General features: G+C 44.2%; 5 protein-coding genes across 10 annotated transcripts in view; 1 reads left to right on the forward strand and 4 right to left on the reverse strand.

Annotated features, from left to right (window-relative positions):
* Positions 1–48: 48 nt before the first annotated feature.
* On the reverse strand, positions 49–5872 carry smo (smoothened, frizzled class receptor). The gene is made up of 12 exons (XM_088405779.1): positions 5209–5872; positions 4287–4486; positions 4006–4215; positions 3691–3863; positions 3413–3632; positions 2920–3043; positions 2757–2849; positions 2564–2672; positions 2268–2453; positions 2053–2201; positions 1846–1980; positions 49–1576 (listed from the first exon to the last, which is right to left on the reverse strand). The coding sequence occupies exons 1-12, from the start codon at positions 5462–5464 to the stop codon at positions 1044–1046; spliced, it is 2388 nt and encodes a 795-aa protein (XP_088261905.1). The 5' UTR covers positions 5465–5872; the 3' UTR covers positions 49–1043.
* Positions 5873–6924: 1052 nt separating this feature from the next.
* tspan33a (tetraspanin 33a) lies at positions 6925–10369 on the reverse strand. The gene is made up of 8 exons (XM_088406205.1): positions 10153–10369; positions 8956–9013; positions 8767–8894; positions 8626–8700; positions 7988–8083; positions 7783–7911; positions 7552–7716; positions 6925–7494 (listed from the first exon to the last, which is right to left on the reverse strand). Exons 1-8 carry the CDS (start codon positions 10258–10260, stop codon positions 7393–7395), a joined length of 861 nt encoding a protein of 286 aa, XP_088262331.1. The 5' UTR covers positions 10261–10369; the 3' UTR covers positions 6925–7392.
* A 558-nt stretch (positions 10370–10927) lies between these two features.
* Positions 10928–21004, reverse strand: part of LOC148405457 (NADH-cytochrome b5 reductase 3-like) — a 25723-nt gene continuing 15646 nt past the window's right edge. The window contains exons 1-9 of one of the 2 annotated variants that reach the window (XM_088406203.1): positions 13175–13336; positions 12855–12980; positions 12676–12748; positions 12484–12590; positions 12291–12420; positions 11802–11885; positions 11642–11727; positions 11477–11576; positions 10928–11409 (exon numbers count right to left, since the gene is read on the reverse strand). In XM_088406203.1, coding sequence (XP_088262329.1) covers positions 11237–11409; positions 11477–11576; positions 11642–11727; positions 11802–11885; positions 12291–12420; positions 12484–12590; positions 12676–12748; positions 12855–12980; positions 13175–13195 — 900 coding nt within the window. In that variant the 5' untranslated portion in view covers positions 13196–13336 and the 3' untranslated portion in view covers positions 10928–11236. Of the gene's footprint in view, positions 11410–11476; positions 11577–11641; positions 11728–11801; positions 11886–12290; positions 12421–12483; positions 12591–12675; positions 12749–12854; positions 12981–13174; positions 13337–21004 lie in introns of those variants that run through there. The other variant, XM_088406204.1, reaches the window with a different exon arrangement.
* LOC148405458 (synaptotagmin-1-like) lies at positions 14037–15758 on the reverse strand. Its single transcript, XM_088406206.1, has 3 exons — positions 15678–15758; positions 14572–14689; positions 14037–14380 (listed from the first exon to the last, which is right to left on the reverse strand). The coding sequence occupies exons 1-3, from the start codon at positions 15687–15689 to the stop codon at positions 14157–14159; spliced, it is 354 nt and encodes a 117-aa protein (XP_088262332.1). The 5' UTR covers positions 15690–15758; the 3' UTR covers positions 14037–14156.
* LOC148405459 (uncharacterized) overlaps positions 15264–21004 on the forward strand; it is a 6143-nt gene continuing 402 nt past the window's right edge. Inside the window, exons 1-11 of one of the 5 annotated variants that reach the window (XM_088406207.1) lie at positions 15264–16068; positions 16143–16167; positions 16265–16370; positions 16451–17481; positions 17599–17697; positions 17783–17842; positions 18138–18573; positions 18678–18857; positions 18935–19141; positions 19207–19305; positions 19976–21004. The exon at positions 19976–21004 is cut by the window's right edge and continues 402 nt beyond it. In XM_088406207.1, coding sequence (XP_088262333.1) covers positions 17465–17481; positions 17599–17697; positions 17783–17842; positions 18138–18312 — 351 coding nt within the window. In that variant the 5' untranslated portion in view covers positions 15264–16068; positions 16143–16167; positions 16265–16370; positions 16451–17464 and the 3' untranslated portion in view covers positions 18313–18573; positions 18678–18857; positions 18935–19141; positions 19207–19305; positions 19976–21004. Of the gene's footprint in view, positions 16069–16142; positions 16168–16264; positions 16371–16450; positions 17698–17782; positions 17843–18137; positions 18574–18677; positions 18858–18934; positions 19142–19206; positions 19306–19975 lie in introns of all 5 variants that reach the window. The other 4 variants (XR_015864152.1, XR_015864153.1, XR_015864154.1 and 1 more) reach the window with 4 other exon arrangements.

Below are 21004 nucleotides of genomic sequence, written 5' to 3' on the forward strand. Positions count from 1 at the left end.
TATATTAAGTAAGAATATATTCAGGCTCATTTCTTAATGATAGCCAAGTTGTGCAAAGTGTATTACATTTATTTACATCTAAAAAAAACAACAATACAGTACAATAAAAGGTGATGAACAGAAACGAGGCAACGTGGACAAAGTAAAAATCACAGCTGTTAAATATTTTCAAAGAGCACAGCTTAGCGCTTTTAAATTGCCATGAACCACCAATAAAATGATTCTTCATTTGTTGGATATTTTGTGGGCGACTGGTCTTATATGAAATTGACTTTCCGGGACACACAGAGTCACTCATATAAATCCTTCTCTAAACATGTCAAAAGAATAGCTAATGAATTCATGATGCCTAATGAAAGGAAACTATGACCTCGACATTTTTGTCCACAGTTAACATGAAAAGAAATACAGTATTTTGGTTCAAGCCTACAATGACAGCTTTGCTTGGCCTTTTATATATAAATCAGTAAAAATAATCCCCTTTACGTGGCCTCTAAGAATATCTTATATACATGCTCAAAGAGAAAATGTGAGAAAGGAATGCAGTACATGGATTGTGTGCTATTTAAATTAGTAAAAGAAATCGGAACATTACTATGTGCTTCATTTGATTTTTGTCAAATCATTTTGCTAAGCGTATAGGAGGAAAAAGCAAGCACATTATAAACTTAAGCAAACAATAGTGCATTGTTCCTTCTATTGTGTATTGTAAAACCACCATGGATTATAGTTAGTAGAGTGGTTTAAAAGTGACCATAGAGAGCGTAAAAAGAGTACAAGACAGTAATAATATAAAAAAAACACTTTAGCCTACTTTAATGTTGTTTTTGTTTTGTCTCCAGAAAAAGATACATAATAGAATATAGCTGCCTCATTTGTGTTCTACCATAAAGTTGCCAAGGAAGTTGTTTTAAACTTAGCGTTACAAAAATATGTTTATTCCCCCTTTAGCTTTGTTTGTAAAAATGAATAATAATAATAAGCAGAGGAGCACTTAAGTCTTGAAAGTATCCAGCACTTTTTTTTCTTATTCTCAGTGCAACTTAGAAGTCTGATTCGGCGTCCAAAAGCTCCGCCTCCATCAAGTTGGTCCGTGAATGGACGGGGCCGTATCCGACCTGCCGGCCAGCGGGCACTCTCGCCACATGGGCCATCCTCTCTGACAGCCCCTCTTGGTGGCAGAGGGACATACCGGGCAGACAGGGGTCCTCTGGGCGGTTGGAGAAGCTGCTGCGGTAGGGCGGCAAGCGCCATCGCTCGTCGCCGGGCAGGGGCAGAAAGTCCGGGTAAGATCCCGGAAGGATGTCTTCCTCCAGCATCTGCTGTCGCCTCTGCTGCTCCCGCAGGTTGGCCACCATACTGGGGTGGGAGGGCAGTTTGGGGAGGCGGGGCACCGAGCTGCGACCAAATTCCCGCTGGGGATGAGCTGGGTGGCCCGCCGTGGGCGTGGCCGCATCCTCCACTGCTGCATGCGCCTCCTTCTTCCTTCTTTTCTTCTTCTTCTTTCGCTTCATCATCTCCGGGGAAATTTCAGCCTCCACCATCCACAACCTGTTCCTCTCTTCTGGGGGTGGAACTACGGAAAAGGCCCAAAATATTGTAAACCTTGTGTGAAATTAAATTTAACTAGTGATGGCTGTAATATTGGGTAGGCTTTGGAGTGAGAATTTGGATTGTGCCTAAAGGCCCATCTGCAAGATGTCCACCACACTGGTTGGGCCTTGGAGTAGAATTGGGGCAATACAAAATGGCCTTTGCACTCATTTAAGTGTCCGTATTCCTAGGGTGTGAGCAGTTTTGCTACCTTTTGAGAAGAAAAACGAAAACGGTGCCTCAAATTCTCACCCGGCGTTCCTGTGGGAGTGACCGAGATGTCCTGAGGCAGGATGGCGCCTCGCCGGGCCACCATCTTGGTCACGTGCTGCGCCCATGCCGACGACACGTCATTGGACGGCTCGTTGATGTCGAAATTGATTCCGGCTGGAGAAACCACAAAGCGCCGAGGTGCTAGATGATACTTTCCACCAAAATCAGTAACACGTGGGTCCTTACCGACAGGTCCGTCATGTGACAAGGTGTGCATGCTGAAGGACAGCTCCTTCTCCGGGTCCTTGTGCAGCTCCTTGCGCATGGCAAAGGCCTTGGCGATCATTTTGCTCTTTTTGATCCTCTTGGGTTCGTTATCGCCGCGCCCGATTATCCTGAACAAAAAGACTGGATCACGTATACCGCCGCGGTGATGAGAAAAACGAGAAAAATGTCTTTACTTGCACCACGTGCGCTTCCAGATGAGGATGGTGGCCTTGGTCCACACCCATGTGCTCATGGCGATGCCGGTGCCAAACATGGAGAACAAATTGATTTTCTCCACCATCAAACTGGGTCGGTTCTTGATGGTGCACTCCGGTATGGGCTTGTTGGTCTGGGAGGCGATGGTGACATTGGCCTCGCACCTGTCAGACGTACCAAAGTCACATGTCGTATTGTGGTCCATATAGACATGCTCCATATATTTTTGTGAGGTCCTGTAGCTAAGGGGTTTTTAGTACCCAAATGTACATACAGCACATATTCTCTGAAGCTCCTCTCCCATTCAGCTTGGTTGAAGAAATCATAGAAGTGGCAGCCAAATGTGATGAAAACAAATCCAAAAGCTAGGAAGCCAAAAATTCCTGATAAAAAAAAAAAAAGATTATGGTTTGTTTTACCAAGCAATGACATCAGTCAAACTTTGGAATAAAAAAAAAAAACAATACCAATTCTCAGCATTGTCTCATTGATTTTGCTGGCTGCTTTCTCGCTCAGTAGTCCGGGGTGGTTACTTTTGATGGAGAACAAGGTCATGACGCCTACCAAGACAAATGCCTTCAGCGGATTGGATGACGGCGAGACTTTTGAGGCGGGCTTGACGTGACTGACCTCGAATGAGGAAGTAGCCGCCGACCACTAGCACCACGCCAATGGGCGCCAGCACGAAACCGGCGCGGTATCTGTAGTTCTTGTAGCCGACAAAGCAGATCCCGCTCACTGAGTCGCCATCCACCTAAAGGGAGGGATAAAAATAAAATAAAAATGAAATGAATGCAAAATTACACGTTGTAAATTTCAGACTTTATTTTTTTTTCTCATGATTTAAACCCTATGCCTTATAGTCCAGTGCTGGTGATCTGCATTTCTTCTTTTTTTAGCCACCAGGGGGCAATCCCCCAGTGGCTAAAGTAAAAAAGGATTTGAAATAAAGCAAATCAAGCTTAAAAATGGAATAAAATCTGGATCCAATTAAATATTCGTAACAAAACGACTCAAATGTATTGTTTTTCAAAGTTAAATATAACTGATCTGAAATGTTGAAATGGAGGCTACTAATGAAAGAGAAATGCCCAAATCGCAGTGAAAAAGTTTCTGGACGTACTTCAGCGATGGCCAAGATGGCGACAGTGAGTACAAAAGGGATGGACCACGTGACCATGTGGAAGTAGGAGGTGCGCCCGGCGAGCGGCTGCCGGGTGGTGCCGAGCGCCCTGAAGGACGTGTGCCAGGCGTACGTCAGCACCACGAACCAGATCACTCCCGACATGAGCGAGTAGTACACGATGATGAAGATGGTCACGCACGACAAGGTCTCGGAAGAACTGCGGAAGGAACAAATCTTCAACTCAGCAGGTGAAGCGATGGGGCGCGCGTACTTACGAGGGCTCGCCGAGTCTCATGGTGTTGTCGCTCTTGCACACGATCTCCTCGCGGGCGCCGTCCAGGAACTGCGCCAGCCAGCCTATGCTGCCCACGAAGAAGCAAGCGTTGATGTAGAAAAGGATGACGGCTGGGTAGCGGTTGGAGTTCTTCCAGTCGGCCAGGAACGTGGCCTGAAGGTAAGCAAAGTTAGGACTGAACATCTCCAGCTATCCAAGGCTTGCAAATGTCATAAGTTGTCCGCTAGCGACCCCTGGTGATTTTGGGGTGTCTAGCGCACCCTGTTTGTGAGTTGCCATCGAAAGAATTATTTACCAGAGTGAAGAAGGTGCAAAGGAGAGTGACGGTGCCAAAGTAGGCGATGTAGGCGTGCATGTCGTCGTGTTCCTCCTCGGTGAAGAGCGGGTTGTCGCACTGGATGCCGCAGCCTTCCACGTCCTTGTACCAGCTGGACTGGATGTCCGTCTTGACCAGCGGCGCCTCGCATTGGCCCGATGTGTTGAACTTCAGCTTCTGGACCTCGTTCTGTGACCCGGGAGATCCCTAATATCAGGGTATCGGCGAAAAAACCAATTCTTCGTCGTCCGTCGGCTTACCGAGCAGCCCACTGGGAACTTCTCGCATTTGAGGAAGTTGGGCCATCCGCGCTCCTGGTCCACGATGCTGCAAGGGCGACGCGTGGCCAGGCACAAGCTTTGACTCGGCAACTCCACTCGGCCGTTTTCACACTTGGGCATGTAGACGGCGCAAAGCAGAGGCTGAATGACGGACCAGCAGCGAGGGGCGTTGCGCAAACCTGGGAAATGACATTGCCACAAGCACAATAAGATGAGACATGGAGGAGGACGACTAAGAGTCTTTGCGACGATGCCTCGTCGTCTTCTCGTTATAATCGTATTTATTGTTGTGCTTTTGATAGAAAAGCATTTGTTTTTAGTTTTACAGAGAGCTACATTTGATTAATACAATTACAATAAAGACTATTTACATTCTGATTCAAATAATGGACAGTAAGTATCAGAAACTAGACTCCGAACCTAGATTCAAAATCTAAATTTGAAAATGACACTCGGAATTTAGAGGCGACATTTGGCCAATAGCATAGCGATACTATTTGTCAACACACACTCTGGTCTCTTATTTTAATCAACTTTTCACTGGCACAATACAGTTCAAGTCCAAAAAACATAAACACAACGCATCCATCAAAAACACGATAAAGAATTCAGCGATTCTTTCACATACAACTAGAGGGAGCTCATGTGCAAAGTCACAAGTGACCATCACCACACAGAAAGCGTTTTTGTAAACATGTTTTCAACATTATCAAAAAATATTTTTAACACTCCACATCTAATCAGATTGTCATCGCCTATGCGAAACAAAGCCCACTAGGGGGCACAAGAGCACGACGTGCGCATGTCAATATATTTGCTGAGGGATATCTGCAAGTTCCTTTCTGTAAACAATGTTAATGTACTTCTTACAATGGATTAAACGATCGCAGTCGTAACTCACCAGACCACATGGTCAGCTTCTCGAAAGCCTCTTCCTGGGAGCTGGAGTCTTCCGCCAGCACCAGGGACGTGTGCGTGTACGGCAGAGGGGAGCCCAGGCAAGTGTTGTACTTGAGCGCCTCGCAAGTCGTCGTCGTCTTGCATTTGTCCTCAAATATGGTCGCGTTGGGGGACAGCTGCACGGCGACGCAGCAGCGGGCCAACACGCACAGCATCGCGCACAAGGCAACAAAGGCGCTACGAACTTGGGAGGACATCTTGGGAACGAGGAGAAGGGGGTACACGGAGAAAGGGGGTGGACTAAATCGTGCAAAAATCACGATCGAGTTGCTTTAAGGTCGAGGATCCATCATTTTTCTTCTCGTTCCGTTTCTGTGGTGGAAGATCCCCCCCGCCGCAAAACAAAAAAGATCTTGCCCAAGTTTAAGGACGATCCAAAGTTTTTTCTCCACGAAAGTCTCCGTGCTTGTTTCCCTTTGGCTCTTCTTCAAATTCCATCGTCTGTAGAAGGAGGGCGATAAAATCTTACATCTCAAAACTTTTTCGGAAGGATCAAAAGAAACGATGAAGAAGAAAGAAAAGGTTAATGGTGGAGTTTATTCAGTGGGGGAAAAAAAGTTGGGAAAGTGGCGTATTCACCCTCCCCCACATCCCAAAAATCTGAAAAAGTGTAACTGGAGCTCTGACTGGCCTGCGCATGCGCGGCCCACCGCTCCCCCTCATCTTCCTCACCCCACTTGTACGCCCAATATAGCGCTAATACATTTTTAGTTCAAATAATGAGTAAAACGGTCACGTGACAAATGATCCATACAATATGTTCTATGCAGACCCGCTAGTCTAAAAACGAGATTCTGATTAACATTGCGTTTATGAATTATGAACTAAGAAGTTATATCTACCTACTTTCAATCAAGTGACCATTTTATCACTTGCAGATTCAAAATTCAGAATCAAAACTTGGAAACCTGAATTGAAATCCAAACTCTGAAGCTAGACTTCGAACGTTAGACTGTAGACATTAAAGTCTAGATTCGGAAACAAGACTAATGACCTCAATGTGGAATCTAGACTTATAAACTAGACAGAATCAAAATTCTGAATCCAGACTGACATCAGACTTGGAATCAATACTAATGAACTGGATTCAGAATCCTGACTTGGAAACTAAACCCCAAGTCTAATCTAAAATTCTATGCTTGGAAAAAAAACACTCAGAATAAAATTTTCTGAATCAAGATTGACATCAGACTTGGATTCTGGACTCAGAAACTAGCGAACTGGAATCACTTTTAATCCATCTCAGGGGGCGGCCATCATATCAGTTTCCATTGACTAAAAATGGCATTGAAAATAGTCAGAGTTTAAGTAACGACCAATTATGGCTCAACTGTTTTGTGAATTTGGTCCTGTGACATTTTTAAGATGAGCCATGATTGGTCATTGTAAATTTAAAAATAATTAATTTGATTTGTACAGTATTAGTTTATCGTTTCACTGCAGTTGTGTTGAGAAACGGCTGCATACCAATTTGCTTCCCTGCTAGCTAGTTGGGAGTGCACGTACACACTGGAATTGCCTTGTTGAGCGTTGCGAATGTTTTGAATGGCTAGCCGAATAGTTGGAGGGCGTTTTGCGCTTTTTTCTCCGCGTCACTTGGCGCAATTGGACCCGAGGCCACGACGTTTCCATATTTAGTCACCCAGAAAGACATTAGAACTGGAGAGGAAGTTTATTCAGTCAAGAAATTAACATTACTGTTTTTTTGGCGTCATTGTCAGGTAGCACAACAAAACACTGAAATGTACTTTTTTTCAGATTTGTAAACCAGAGGTAACTCTTTAACTGCAAGGTCAAACTTTAGACATTTAAAGTTGAAAAAGACTCATGCAACATGACATTAAAAGGCATCGTTTACAACTGAAACCTTGAGTAACGACGGCATTGCAAAACTATTATTTTAATAAAAATACTTTTGTCTGCAAAAACTATCAAGCACATTTTTCGCAGCATCATGGATGCCAATACAACACACTAGCACATGCTTGTCACACACACACACACACACACACACACACACACATATATATATATATATATATATATATATATATATATAATGAAAACACAAAAGAGGAAGAGAGAGGTCAAATGAAGGAGAAGAAGGTCACAAGCTTGCCGGGGGTCATGTCCAGGGGTCAGCACGGTGGTTGAGGTTGTAGTTCTGCAGCTCGATCTGGTCTTGAATTTGACTGATGAGAATCTGAGACAGCAGGATGCCCACCAGCTGCAAGGGACAGCGTTAGGCCACCGTCCCCGTTTGCACGCGCGTCCGTCGTCCCACCTGAGGGATGGCCAATCCCAAGGCCACGCCTCCCAAGAGGAAGAGGTTGGCGTGGATCCAATCCACCACTTTGTCGATGCAACCGTCCGTGTGGATGACGTCGCCGGCTCGGATGTATTCCACCGTCTGCATGCCTTGCCCGCACATGGTGTTAATCACGTCCGCCTACACACACAACACACACATCATCGGAGGACGCTCGACGGAAAACCGAGGACGAATTGAGGAAACCTGGTCTTTGCCGACGATACAGCAGGAGAAAGGGACGGAGCAACGTTCCCGACTGGGATTTTTCTGGGTGCAGTTGAAGTACACGTTGTCGGACCAGTCGGTGTACGTCACGGCTCCGCAGCAGGCGAACTGAAAGGATATGAAACTTTGGAGAAATATTTTTCGGGGCACATTTTATGAAGACGTGTACGAAGGAGCGACTGACTTCTTTCTGGCCAAAGTCGATGAGATTCTGCAGGTCGATGTCATCTCTGTAGTGCACGATGGCGTCGGTCACCATTTGGGTCACCTTGTTACGAGCCTGGAATCAAACTTTTGGCTCAATTTCTTCCACGTCACTCGGTTTTTGTTTTTTTAGGCAAGGGATGGCACACCCCCCTGGTAGTGTGATAACTAAGTGGCCGAGTCATGTTGAACTTTGACATGTTGTCACCGCCTGAGCAAAATTTGACCTCCCCAGTTTCTTCCTTCAGTGATTTCCCTTTGATGTGAAATGTCTTTAATGTAAAGATCAAATGATTGGACAAAATACAGCCCACGGGTTGAAAAGTGCATTTTAGTTCATACGGTATTACCGTATTTTATTTTTCCAAATATCAGGATAAAAGAGCGTTTGAAAATAATTGTCACATTCAAGCCCAAAGACATCATTTTACAACTTTACATCCAATCCCAGCACATTGTGTCATTTTGCAGTCTAATTGTTTGGGTCTAGTTTCCGAGTCTAGTCTTTCTTTGTTTTTCTACTGTATATGAAAACTTTGACGTCTCCACTTCCATGTCCTGCTATCATGTGACACATTAATACGCTCCAAAACCAAAAATAACCAAGACATCGTTTACCTTATCGGAGAAGATGAATCCCAGCACCCCGGCGGCCAACTGAAGCAGGAAGATGACTGTCAAACTGATGCAGAACTGAGAAGGATGAGGAGAGTCAAGTCCGGCGTCACAAAACGTGGGAGCCCGAAATCGGCGACCTACAAACTGCAGCAGACAAATGTTCTCCCGCAGCGATCCCACGCAGCCGCAGAAAGTGATGATAAACATGAGGACGCCCACCACCAGCAGCATCATGGCCGGGTCCACGGCGAGACACGCCAACGCCGTCTCTGCGGGACGAGTCGATTGTGGGTCGGTGAACACTTTGATGAATGAGACCATGCTGATTACCTGCATGCTTGACGACGCGGGCGTACACTCCAATGGCGATCATGGCCAAGGCGATGAGCTATGTCCGCAAAAAAAACAGATGAGGAGCACAGTCATTTTGCAGAGTCGCAAACAGCCCTGGTGATTTCTGGCTCGTGTTATGTTGCTGGAGGCGATGGCACGTAGTAAATAATAATAATAATAATAATAATAATAATAATAAAAGATTTTCTCATTGTAAACACATAATCTGCCAATCAATGCTGTTTGAATGAGGGAATTTGCGCCCTCTTGTGGAGAGGCCCTATAGCGTCGCAGTGTCGCGGAGGTTGATTGATCACTATAAATGTTTCGATTGCAGGTTTGCAATGGTATTTTTCTAGCATTTTTTCTTCCATTTAAGTCAGAACATTACAAAAGCAGCAATTGTATTTAATTTTGGAAAAAAAATGTATAACTTTTTTGAACAAACAGGAAAAAGGAAAAAAAGTTCAATCTCTCCTTCAGGGATTTCATTTACTGTGGATATTTTTGGCACCGTGCAATCAAGGGAACACTATAGAACAAAAAAACTATTTGTTTTCATAAAAGTAGCCCTCGATAATTAAATTAATTTGAAAAGTAAAGTGTACTGTTGCTGCTATTTGACAACCACTCCAATACCATTTTTTTTGTTAAATTTCATACGATTTTCAGCTGGTGTCGTACTGTTTTATTTTAAGTTTCAACAGGTATACTATTACTTTACTTTTTCTAAACATGAAATGCAGTGATCATTGGTTTTTTTTTTTGTAAGGGAGAGACTGCTACATAGCGATTTCCGTCTAGTGCCAAGGGCAAGTATAACAACATTCCAATCGGAATTGCTTCGCGTTTTTACACATTTCCATCATGTCCGAGCATGACCCGAAGCCGTACACTCATGCAAGGGAGGCGTTAAATAAATATCATTTGCAAACCACCGACTGTGTTCCTTTTTTTTGTACGCTTTTCCGTGAAGCTTAATCGGTTATCCAAGTCTTCTTAAAACGACCCAAAACGGATTTGGACTTGGGTTTGTTGAGAAAGGTCCAGGTTTTTAAACACGTTTATTTACTTTTAGATGCCACACTTCTGTGATCATGGGTGGAGTATTTTTTCTTGTTATTGATCAAGTACACTTCCACAAAGTGATCATAAAACAGCAAAATGAGCTCTTCAGAAAACCAGCAGACTCACCCAGAAGATGAAATTAAATCCAAAGAGCAAATATTTGACCACGGGGCTGACAAAGGTGAAGTCCTCGTCGTAATGTCCGGGCGCATGTCTTTCACGGCTCCCGCACATGGTGTCAGGCAAACCTCAGCTTTTTGGGGGTGCAAGTGCTTCCATGGAGGTGTGGAGAGTCTCTCTGCCTCCTGGTGGGGTTCTCTCTCATACATCTGCTGAGAACATTTCTGACAGAGAGGGCGGGTCTGCAAAGTCTCATCCATCCCTCCTCTCACGAGGGATCACGTGACATGTCCCACTGTAATGTGCACATCTTTAGGTAGAGGCCTTTTTCTTCTTCCTGCTATAGGAATGAAACACATTGCATGATTGACAATGACATAAACCACAAATGTACTTCATGAAGTGTCCAAAAAATATAAGGGACACCATAACACATAGTTTCTCTGACTGACGAATCACTTCTGCAGAATGCTCAAAGTTGCTTTTGTTGCGAAAAAACGACCGTGCAAAACATTTTTTTTCTCGCAAAAAACGACCATGTAAAAAGTTTTTATTTGCACTGAAACGATCATAAATATAGGAAGGCTTTTCTTTCAGAATAAAACGACCATGTATACGGCTTTTTTTTTAAATAGAAACTGACACCTTGAGGATTCTTCACCATCCTACCCATTCCGTTTGTGTCACAGGGTTAAACCCTCAAAAGGGAAATTTCTGTACAAAATTCTGCGTGTGTGTGAAGTTTAACCACGTTATCTCAAAAAAGACGCTGACAGCAAAGTTGTTCTGAGAGAAGACTTCTTTTATTAAACCTGCTGCATATACAACTCACTTGATTTTTTTTTGCAATAAACAGTTGGACACGTCTTCTTTCTCTGGAGCCTCCATTAAAGTGCTGATACACGCGTGATAATCACACACATTGTCTTGCATCTTTTACTTTTGAATAGAAAGTAACATTGCATCCACACAGGTAGCGGAATCAGTCTGCGTAATACAAAAAAAAAGAAAAAGGAAGGCACCATCTTTGGAGATGTCAAGCTACGCGTCACGACGGAAATCCCGGCCGTAGTAGGTAGGGAGCGAGCGTCTAGAAGGTGAACCTGCGCTCTGCAGCGTGGCCCACCTTGTCCAGGTTGGGGTTGCAGGCAAACTGGATCATGGGCGGCGGTCCGCACATGAGCAGTAGGGTGTCGGCGGAGGGCGGCGGAAGATGCTGGCGCACCATGGACTCGTTGACGAAACCCTCGCTGAACTCCCAGCCTGCCGCGCGCAAAATAACACTCTGGTCACTCGCAAAGACGGCCCGCCGAGGATCTCGAGGACGTACCGGCCGGCGCTCTGTCCACGGTGAACCACAGCTTGAAGCGCTCGGGGTTGCACGCTTGGATCTCCTCCAACTCGGGCCTCAGCAGGATGTCCTTCTCCGTCTGGGGGGGACACACAAAAGATTAGCAAGGAGCAAGAGTGCCTGCGTGTATTTTGTGCCACTGACCTGGTTGGCGAAAAGCAGGTGGCACACCGTCCGGTCCTGCGGGTCCTTCATGATGGCTGTGATGAGCTGCAACATGGGCGTGATCCCTAACGTGGAGTTGACAAAAATGACACACATCTCTCAAGGTTCAAACTAGGACTAAACGTTGACATTTATTTACCCGTCCCGCCAGCGATCATGCCCACGTGTTTGGCTGTCTTGGTCACGGCAGGAGACTTTTTGTCCGCCTGAATGGCAAAAACACCTGCCGAGGAAAACGGACCTATTAATATTATAATCATGGTTGTGCCATATTTAAAAAAAAAATAAATAATAAGTCTATAGTTCTCAATGGTAGCGAATGAGTAGAGAAATGATAAATCAATAAAGTTAACAAACCTCAAATATTCCATTTTGAAATAGAATGCAGCGAGTGCTTTTGACAATTTCTCTTTATTTTTTATTTCTGACAAAAGGAAAACTACTACCGGATACTTGTATAAGATCGGCCACAGGAGGGCGCTAAAGTCACCTGCAAGGGCCGCTATCAGCCTAATACAACTGCTCATTGGTACGCACACATACCGAGTTGCAAGCGCGTCATCGTTGAAAAAAATAACTATATATTCATGTAACATATGTGTCACTAATGGAGGAAGTGGCATGTCACCTTTGCCTTTGTAGACCAAAAGCCCGCTTGGTCCTCTGAAGTCGATGGTGTCGTTGATGCGAAGACTCTCCAGGTACTGACTCATTTTGCCTCCCTCCGGGAATTTGGGATGGACGTTCTTGAAGTAAACCTGCTCGCAGACAGACATCGAGAGCATAACCAAAGCGGGACCAAGTCTAATCCTTGTCCTCACCTTGATGACCAGGTCCACGAAACCTTTGTCGTCGTCGCTGGACGTGGGCGTGTACGGGCGGACCACCAGCTTGCCGTCGATTTTAGCCGACAAATAGATGTGCTGTCCTGAGAATCGCGAGCGCGCGAGTGGGACGTTTCATTAAAAACAAACAAAAAAAGTCGAGTGGGCACCCGATGGCGCCATACTGACCCACGGGGAGACCCAGGACGTGTTGGCCAGACGGCAGAGCGAATCGGAACTTGCGCGTGTCGTGACTCACGATCTGGATCACATCGTAAATAAAGCACGAGGTCGTACGAGTATCACAGTGTGGCGCTTGCGCTGACACACCCTGCTATGGCAAGAGGGTGCGTCCGTGAACGCCTCACCTGCTTATCGATGAGTCGCAGGGCATACTTGACGTTGGGGTCCTGCAGGGTGATGGCGGGCCTCCTCCGGGGGAAAAGGAGCCTGAAGAGCAGGTTGAGCATGCCATCGATGCCGCTTCGGATAACCTGCCACAAATGAAAAGAAAGCTAAGCGGGGCGTCGTCCCGGCTTAACGGACTCATCCAGTGCCTTAAAAGCAACGTGAGTCACTTTTTCCGGAGGGCATTTTATCCAAACATTATTGACTCTCGCTAGCAAGTTAGCACACCCCGAAACGCATTAATTAGGAATCTCGGGGTGAGCATTTCAAGTGGACTTACGCCAATGATGTAGGACAACATCTCCTTCTACTCTGCTGGAAGAAACAAAGGTTTATTTTGAGCGTGCCGTGTAGCGTTTGCTGTCAACTCCGTGCCACAGGCTCGTTTGTCAAGGTGGCAGGATTTAACAAAGTCGAATCCGCTAACTATCAAAATAAAATCTAAGCGGGACAACAGCGCTCAAAGCCACCCTTTCACACGCTTACAATTGCGTTTGTCTAAGATGTTGAATGAAAGAATATTGTACATTAAGACGACACATTAAGCTTCGATGGCGAAGTAACCTTAAACTTGTTTTACCTTAAATAATTTATAAATCAACAATCCGGAATGTTTGTCGCGAACATTGACAACTTTGTATAACGTCACTTCCGTGCATCGCTTCCGCATACCAGAGTTTTTTTCTTCTTTTTTTTTTAAAGCAACAAACAGAATATTTGCTAAAATTTATTACTTATTCGTATTCGTAAGAACATATTTATTTCCAAGTTTTTAAAATCATCTATTTTAATGAAAATCGGTCTAAATCCTCCACAGTTCCCTTTAACGTTGAAAGTAAAGACGCCACTTCCGGCCGACACAGCACCGCATCGTTTTGATTGTCAAAATATCTTAAGGTTTATATGTAAGTAAGGGTTGCATTCATCAAACGTGACGTTTTAATGAGGTACATCCATATACATTATACTGTATTAACTCTTAATTCTTTATTTTTAAATCACCACGGTTCGACTTCAGCGGGTGTGTAGAGCAAGCGGAACCGAGATTCATCGTACAATTGAGTAAAGGCGAGGACCCTCGGACTGACGAATAAGTAGAAAAAACTTGCCCCCCCCCCCCCCCCCCCCTCAATGAGCCTCAATTTTGCATATCGAGTAATGACTAAAGCTTCCGATACCAGTTAAAGATATCTATGTACATTTGCGATAAGCAAAGCTTTAAACGAATACTTCACATGCATTATCAGCCCCGATAATGAGCCTTATTTTCTGGTATCGAGGTTTTGCAAAGGCTGCCGATACCAGTTAAAAATTCCTATGTACGTATGTGATAAGCAAAGTTCAGGACAAAGTACCTGAATTTGCTCGAAGGGGACCTCGAAGCTGAAGGACTCGTTGTAGTAGGGGTGGAACGTGTTCTTCTTGATTGTGGTCTTCTTCTTCAGGCGCTTGCCGTTTTGCATCAGGTGGATCTTCACGTATGGATCTGCGGCGCAACAGCCACGCCTTTTGACGGTCTTCCATTTTTAAACTTTCCTCGTTTCATCCACGACAATTCATACCGTAGAACTAACGTCAAATTGACATCGACCGGCGTATACCGAAGAAACAAATTGCGGGTTTGAGTCTTGTTCTTGCAGATTGCGAACAAACCTGGACCGTTTTTTAAACACTCACCTGACAGGCCGCCCACATCCATCTTCTTCAGGTTCTTGGCCTCCAGGACCACCACGCTGAGCTTGCCGGCGGTGGGCACGTAGCGCAGGGAGAAGCAGATGTCACCTAGCTTTTCTTGCTACGGAAAAAAATCCCCAAAATTTAAAAACCAAGTCATGGTTTTTCAAAACCAAACAGTCCCATATTAAGACAAATTCCACATTATTAATGCCATTTTCAACAGTATATAAATCATATTCAAAATATTCCAATTTCACTTTGTTCAGATAACTTAAATCAGTGGTTCTCTAATAGGGGTGTGTTTGAAAAAAAACAAAGAACCCGACAAGTTCAAGATACTCTTTAAACTTTGTCAACAAATTACGGTATGCATCGAGGTATGCATCATGGGCGATGTATCAGAACCGGAAACGGAAATCGATTCTGTTGTATTTGTATTTATTTATTTGCTTGCTTATTTATTAAAAGGGCATAGAAATCACCTGTGCACGTAACACAACAAGCAAGTAACGCCATAATATTTTTATACCATAATAACAACCTTACATGTGGACTGATGATAAAAGTGGTCGAGCCAAATGAATTCATGAAGAAATGCCCTCAACATGAGTTTCCGTCTTTTTTTTTTTTTTTAAATATAACAGAATACAATATAATGCAAAATAATAAGAGTTTCCTTCTTATGAGCTTACGAAAACGGCCGTCAGTTGGTTTCAATGTAAAGGTCTGCCCTCTTGTGGCGATAATGCTACACCGCAGGCAACTAACTTTATTTAGTAAAAAATAATTTCAACTTTATTTAATGTAAATTGATACCGCGACTGCATTATACCGGTTTTAATTGTTTTTTATTGATTTTTTTTTGGTGTACAACGTGAGGTTTGCCTCTCATTTGGCTTAAGTCGACGCTTTTCCTGACTTTTTTTTTAACACGAAAACTCAATTTGCCGTTCAATTGGTTTCATTATAATGGTCTATCATTTGGTCTGCAAATTTTTAAATTTTGACCAGAGCTTCAAGTTAGAAGTGTTTTATATGGCAAATGATATGTTAAGGTAAAACAAATAATAAAGTTTTGACGTGGGCCGAATGATCAATAATTTTACCTGCGACTTCATTCGATACTAATCCCCAATTCTGCGCATCGTTCTAGATTTAAGTCAGCGAACCTTCCACGTGAGACTCGCTTAAAAGAACCCTTATAGTGTACTTTTCCATCTATTTTTAAACATCGTTATTCGAAAGGAAAAACATGCGCAATAGAAAAGCTTTTTAGAGAAGAAAAAAATAAATAAACAAGCATCGGCGGTTAGAAAGATTTTTGGCCACAAGGCAGCGATTGACGTCACCGGAAGCGGAAGATGACTTTGGCGCGAAATAAGTACCCAAACCAGGAAGTGAGCTGTTTAAATTGCTGGCTTGCTCGAGAAATGGCGTTCCGCAGGTGTTCTAATTACGTTCCTCACGTTGGTTTTCTCAGTCAAGCACGCACGCACGGTTGGTTGGAAAATGTTTGTAATTTTTCAAATGTTTTCTCCTCTAATAACTTTCTGTTTTGTGGCTTGTTGCAGGTTTTCGACACAGCATCGAAGGAAGGTTTGTGCAATCGGATACATAGGACACATCAGGGAATGAATGAATGTTTCGGTTGTTGCATTGATTTCCGTATTGCTTTATGTTGCTTTTGAGGCAGATTCGTCTAAAATCCGAGTTTTTCACGCTCTAATGTGCAAAGAAGTATCAAACAAGCAAGTAGACGGCTGTGGTCACATGCGGAAAAAATGGCGGCGGGTCGCATGGTAAGCAGCACGCAAATGTTTGTTAATGTTTTTTCCTTCTGGTTTGTCGTTTCCTGCAAGAAATGTTTGTTTGTTTGCAGGATTTTCACAGCCGTCTTGGAAGGTTTGAGCACAACACGGCACAAGTCTTCCGCGTTTTCGTCATTTGGATCACATTTGTATCCGTTTGTATTCAACCGTGTCGAAAATGTAGATTGCAATCTTTGTTTAGCTTTCTAATGGCTTTATGTTTCGGAATTGTATGGTTACGGATTGTATTGTTTGTTTCTATTGAACATTGTGTGTGCCTTTTTTTAAAGGTTTTCATGTGCAACTTTGAATATTGTACTTGAGTCTTTTTGCTTGTTTGCTACGGGGGAACTTTGCATTCTTTGCACACACAAACAAATGAGGTTTTTGCACGGTCATCGAGTGGCGTTAGCGCGGTCCAGTGGCGTTAGCGCGGTCCACCTAGCCAGGTGTGTCGGATTGCTCGTCCATGTGCAGTCCACAAGTGCGGCAAGCTGGCGACCGACCGGCCTTTACTCATTTAAGTGTGCACATTTTTCTTTGCACTGCTTGTTCTTTCTTGCAAGTGTAAAATGAGGTTTTGCTGTTGCACGACCACGTTGGAAGGTTTGAGCACTTACCAATTTCTAAAATGTCTTGCATACGTTGTTTTTCCTATTCTGGTTTTTTTTGAATGGTGGCCACCATTTTTTTTTTTTTTTTTTTTTTAAATCTTTGCTGACCAAACAGTCCTGATGGCTTTCAAATGGGAATTGAACTGTGTGGGCTTTTTGATGAAATATTTGATTCTGTTGAATATTGCAATGCATTTTATTTTAGGTTGAGTGTTTTATTCTGGGGTTTTTCATGTGCGTATCTGGTCTTAAAGATGGTTGCCATACAATTCAATTACCAAACCTAATGATTTTGACTAACCCCTGTATTGCCTCGTTTGCATCAAACCTCTGCTCCGTTTTCGGTCAAAATAGTCTCTTGCCACTCAGCGGCGCCTAAAATTTTGTGATCATTTTATCCTGTTGGACGTCGCCTATAATTTCTTCGCAGCAGAATCAATTTGTGCTACGCCGCCATTTTTGGAATGCAAAATGGACTTCAATTTGAGGTAAGTTGTCTAAAATAACATGTCCAATCTTGCATACTTGATTATATTTGAATATTTTTGATGGTATTTGACTTGTTTCATGCTAATTATTGTTTTTGTTCTTTTTTTTTCCTGTAGAAATAAATGCCTTCCACATAATATCAGCAAGAACTTTGAATGTGGGCAACTTCTGTGGCCCATTGAAGGATGCAGACTCTGTGATCATTTAAATAGCTTGTATGTGACATTTGTACTTTTTCTAAGCAATTTGGTTGCTTTTCCCAAATAACGCAAGCTCATTTGAATGTATGGGTTGCCCTAGGTCCCAAGAAGCCTTCGTGTCAGAGATGCACAACCATCAATGGCGCCGCATGCCGCTGAGGTAATCAAACAGCTTATGATATGCATGGGATGGCTATGTATGTATTTATATAGTTTTTTCTAGATGTAGTGAGTTGGGGGAAGCAGCCAATTGGGACAAGACACCTCAGCGAGCCTTCACAATTCTACGAGTATTAGTAGCTAGGAATTGCATTTGTCCTCACAAGTATATCGGAGTGTATGTTTACTCTGTCACGAATTCACTGGGTGCGCGTTAATTAAATGGCGACTGTGTGTGTGCGATCTGCTCCGTTTGAGTTGCTTTCTGCGATGACTCGAGGTTTTGTGCGTTTCAGCGGAGAGAGACGAGAGGACGGGCGAGAGTCGGCACCAAAGTCGGCGCTCCAATCAAGTGAGGCTTTGTCCACCCGTCTGCGGCGCCACGTGAGCCCATGCGATTTTTGCGTCGACGGGGTCGCGCAGGTCACAGGGAGGAAGCGCTTCCTGGAGCCTCGGCTTGTTTCCGCGTAACCCCTTGCAGAATTCTATCCTCTATAGCCTGCTGGTCCTGCAGAATTCCTGGTGTTTAGGTCCGGGGGTGCCGTCGACCTTTCGGTGGCCGACGCAAATGCGCTTTTTTTTTCTTTTTTTTTTTTTTTTGTAGCAGGGAGGCCAGCGGAGTGGCGGCGGGAGCAGGATGTACAGTAAATAAAATTGCTGTGCTTCTTAAGGTTAGGAGGAGCCAGATGAAAAGAGAAGCTGGATGAAGGCCACAAAACACGCGGCAATCCAGTAAGTTGCGCTTTGACACGCTCTTCATCGAAGCAAGGCCTTCCCTCAGTTATTGTGGGTTTCGTTTCAATTCGTATCTTTTTGTTGCATTTTGCCTTTTGAAGGGACAACGGAAGCAGCCTGTCCACAGATGAAGACCGAAGCGGCCCAGAAACCGAGTATCATCCGCCCGAGGTCTGTGCAAATCGGGCCGGCGTTTGATCTTTGTTTCGTCTCACTTTTTCCCAAGGTGAAGGACTCGACGCTGACGTCTCCATCCGCCGGGTCCGCTTGAGCCACCAAAGGTCTTCAGCCGTCAGTCATGGTGTCACCTTCTTTCACTGTTCTCATTTATCAGTTTTGTTTCTTCCGTGCGTCGCAGGAGCAGGAGGAGCCAGGAGATGAGCGTACGAGCGAGACGGGGGCCCTCCAACAATATGCGGAGCTGCGACAGGATAAGAGGCCTAACTGTGTCCTAAGTACAAACGCGCCTTCAAATCATTCGCTGCCAAAAGTGAGTGTGCCTTGCGCTTGCTTGTTTTGCAGGCCGCAAGAGGAGCTGCGCCGAAATAAGACCGAACGGCCAAAGGTAATCCGACGCACGGCAAATGCGTGCGAGCGGTTCCAAACGACTTGTCCCCCACCCACCCGCAGGGCGCAGTCTGAAGCGGACGCGCAGGCCCATTGACTGAAGATGCTTCCAGATCAACCTTTCTTCACTTGTTTCCTGGCACGTGATGCAACCAGAGCGGGGTACAAAAAAAAAATAAAACACATGTATCGTGCAAAAACCAAAGAAGCGGCTTCTGTACGATTCAATTTTCAAGCCACAAATGCAGCAGATATTTCATATTCCATCATTCAGAAGCCAAACCTGTGCAAAATGTTCACACGCTTTATACTATGTTTTAAATCAGAACTTTTAGGAGAGTAACCGTTTACAAAACTAAGTTTGCTACCTCCCTCGGTTTTGGTTTGGCAGTACAATATAACAGCAATAAGCAACAAAAACGCATTTGGTTTCATTGATTTTTAGCAGACGCTAATGTAACTACCTTTTTGTTCAAAACTTATTAGGAGATAACGCACCGTTTATGCAAAGAAAAATACTTCTCTACAGGTAAAGGTGTTAGTAGCATGAAAGAAAAACTAAACATGCGCCGAGATGCCAACATATAGAAAGTCACTTAGCGACTCCTAATGTTTCCTATTTTGAAATGTAAGATTACACATCGCCGTACATATATTGTTTCGAGGAACAATTCACGCAATTTACATATAGTTTCAAAGAATAAATGGCGCAGTTTATTTAGTCTGAGCTCAGCCAAAACTTAGCTTTTCAGACCTCTATTTTAATGTTTTTTGATGGAGTGATAAAACCAAAGCAATTTAAGCGACACAGGCACATTTGTTTGTTTTCAAGGTCGCATGGAGGCCAACGAAGGAGCGTTTCTGCAGCTGAAGAATCAAGCGGCACACGGCTAAGTATCATCCGTCCGAGGGGCACCTGCAGTTGGCGAACGCAAGAGGGCGGTAGTGAGCTTTGTGCGGTACCTTGGAGTGAAGGGAACTTGTTGCTTGTCATGTTGTCGGATAGGTGATGGCGGTTGTGTTGGTAGTTGCGGCCTGGACGCGCGTCCGGTTGTTTTGGCTGGCCAGCGAGTTGTTTTAGATGGTGTCGGATTTGGAGCTGCTTTTGGTTGTTCGGAGTGTGAGAAGGAGATGGTCGGCGATCGGCACAAAAGGCCTTTGTGTCTGGTTTGGACTTGTGGAAGCACTGGATTGGTTGAGGGCTACCGAGGGGATTTGGCTCACGCGCTTGCGTACTAACGCAAATCGACTGAGTGATATTACTAATTTCTTCGTATTTTTGTTTTATTTTTGCAGTTAATGGGGGACCAAAGTGGGAGTGGAGCTTCTTGTGCCTGTGGACGACAGCTGTGCGTTGCCTCAGCCTGGCCCGCCTCTTCATCATCATCATCATCGCCGTCAGCCCGGGCCGCCTCTTCGTCATCATCAGCACCACCAGTCCGCCAACGCGTTGCGGTCAACAAACAAAAGCAAAAGTCTTCCTTCTGCATATGTTATGTTTTTATGCCTTTGGGTTCTATGATTAGCAAAGTTAGCATACATACAGTCTGTCAAAATGTCAACATTTATCCGATGAAAGAAAACGTTAGTTGTTTGAATTTGGGCCATTTGGATTGTGCCACTTGGTGACAGCGTCAGTTTGACAGGTGAGTGATAACCAGCCAAAATAAACAAGTGCCTTTTTTTTTTTTTTTTTTTTTTTTAAATCTTAAAATGTGAAGTACGGAACGCAACTATAAGATTGTTAAAGTTTTTACCAAATGGTCCCTTCTCAGGTCATCCTTTTTGGCTCATTTTCAGCATGCATAATTCTGTCGCTTGCAGAGTTTAACGTCTATGTTCGTGCATAGCTCCACCTTTC

This window comes from Hippichthys cyanospilos, chromosome 22, assembly GCF_059441005.1.
Source record: "Hippichthys cyanospilos isolate Australia breed blue-spotted pipefish chromosome 22, RoL_Hcya_1.0, whole genome shotgun sequence".
In the NCBI taxonomy this organism is placed as follows: Eukaryota; Metazoa; Chordata; class Actinopteri; order Syngnathiformes; family Syngnathidae; genus Hippichthys; species Hippichthys cyanospilos.

What these genes read in the sequence shown, in the direction of transcription:
- LOC148405458 (XM_088406206.1), bottom strand. An exon ending in GGATGTGGGCGGCCTGTCAG is followed by an intron (nt 14,381 to 14,571) that starts GTGAGTGTTTAA and finishes GTTGCGCCGCAG; the next exon opens with ATCCATACGTGAAGATCCAC.
- smo (XM_088405779.1), bottom strand. Translation starts at nt 5,464, where the DNA reads ATGTCCTCCCAAGTTCGTAGCGCCTTTGTTGCCTTGTGCGCGATGCTG. An exon ending in AGTTCCCAGTGGGCTGCTCG is followed by an intron (nt 4,216 to 4,286) that starts GTAAGCCGACGG and finishes CCCGGGTCACAG; the next exon opens with AACGAGGTCCAGAAGCTGAA. An exon ending in TTTGCACCTTCTTCACTCTG is followed by an intron (nt 3,864 to 4,005) that starts GTAAATAATTCT and finishes GCTTACCTTCAG; the next exon opens with GCCACGTTCCTGGCCGACTG.
- tspan33a (XM_088406205.1), bottom strand. Translation starts at nt 10,260, where the DNA reads ATGTGCGGGAGCCGTGAAAGACATGCGCCCGGACATTACGACGAGGAC. An exon ending in CCGCGTCGTCAAGCATGCAG is followed by an intron (nt 8,895 to 8,955) that starts GTAATCAGCATG and finishes CTCGTCCCGCAG; the next exon opens with AGACGGCGTTGGCGTGTCTC. An exon ending in TCGACTTTGGCCAGAAAGAA is followed by an intron (nt 7,912 to 7,987) that starts GTCAGTCGCTCC and finishes ATATCCTTTCAG; the next exon opens with TTCGCCTGCTGCGGAGCCGT.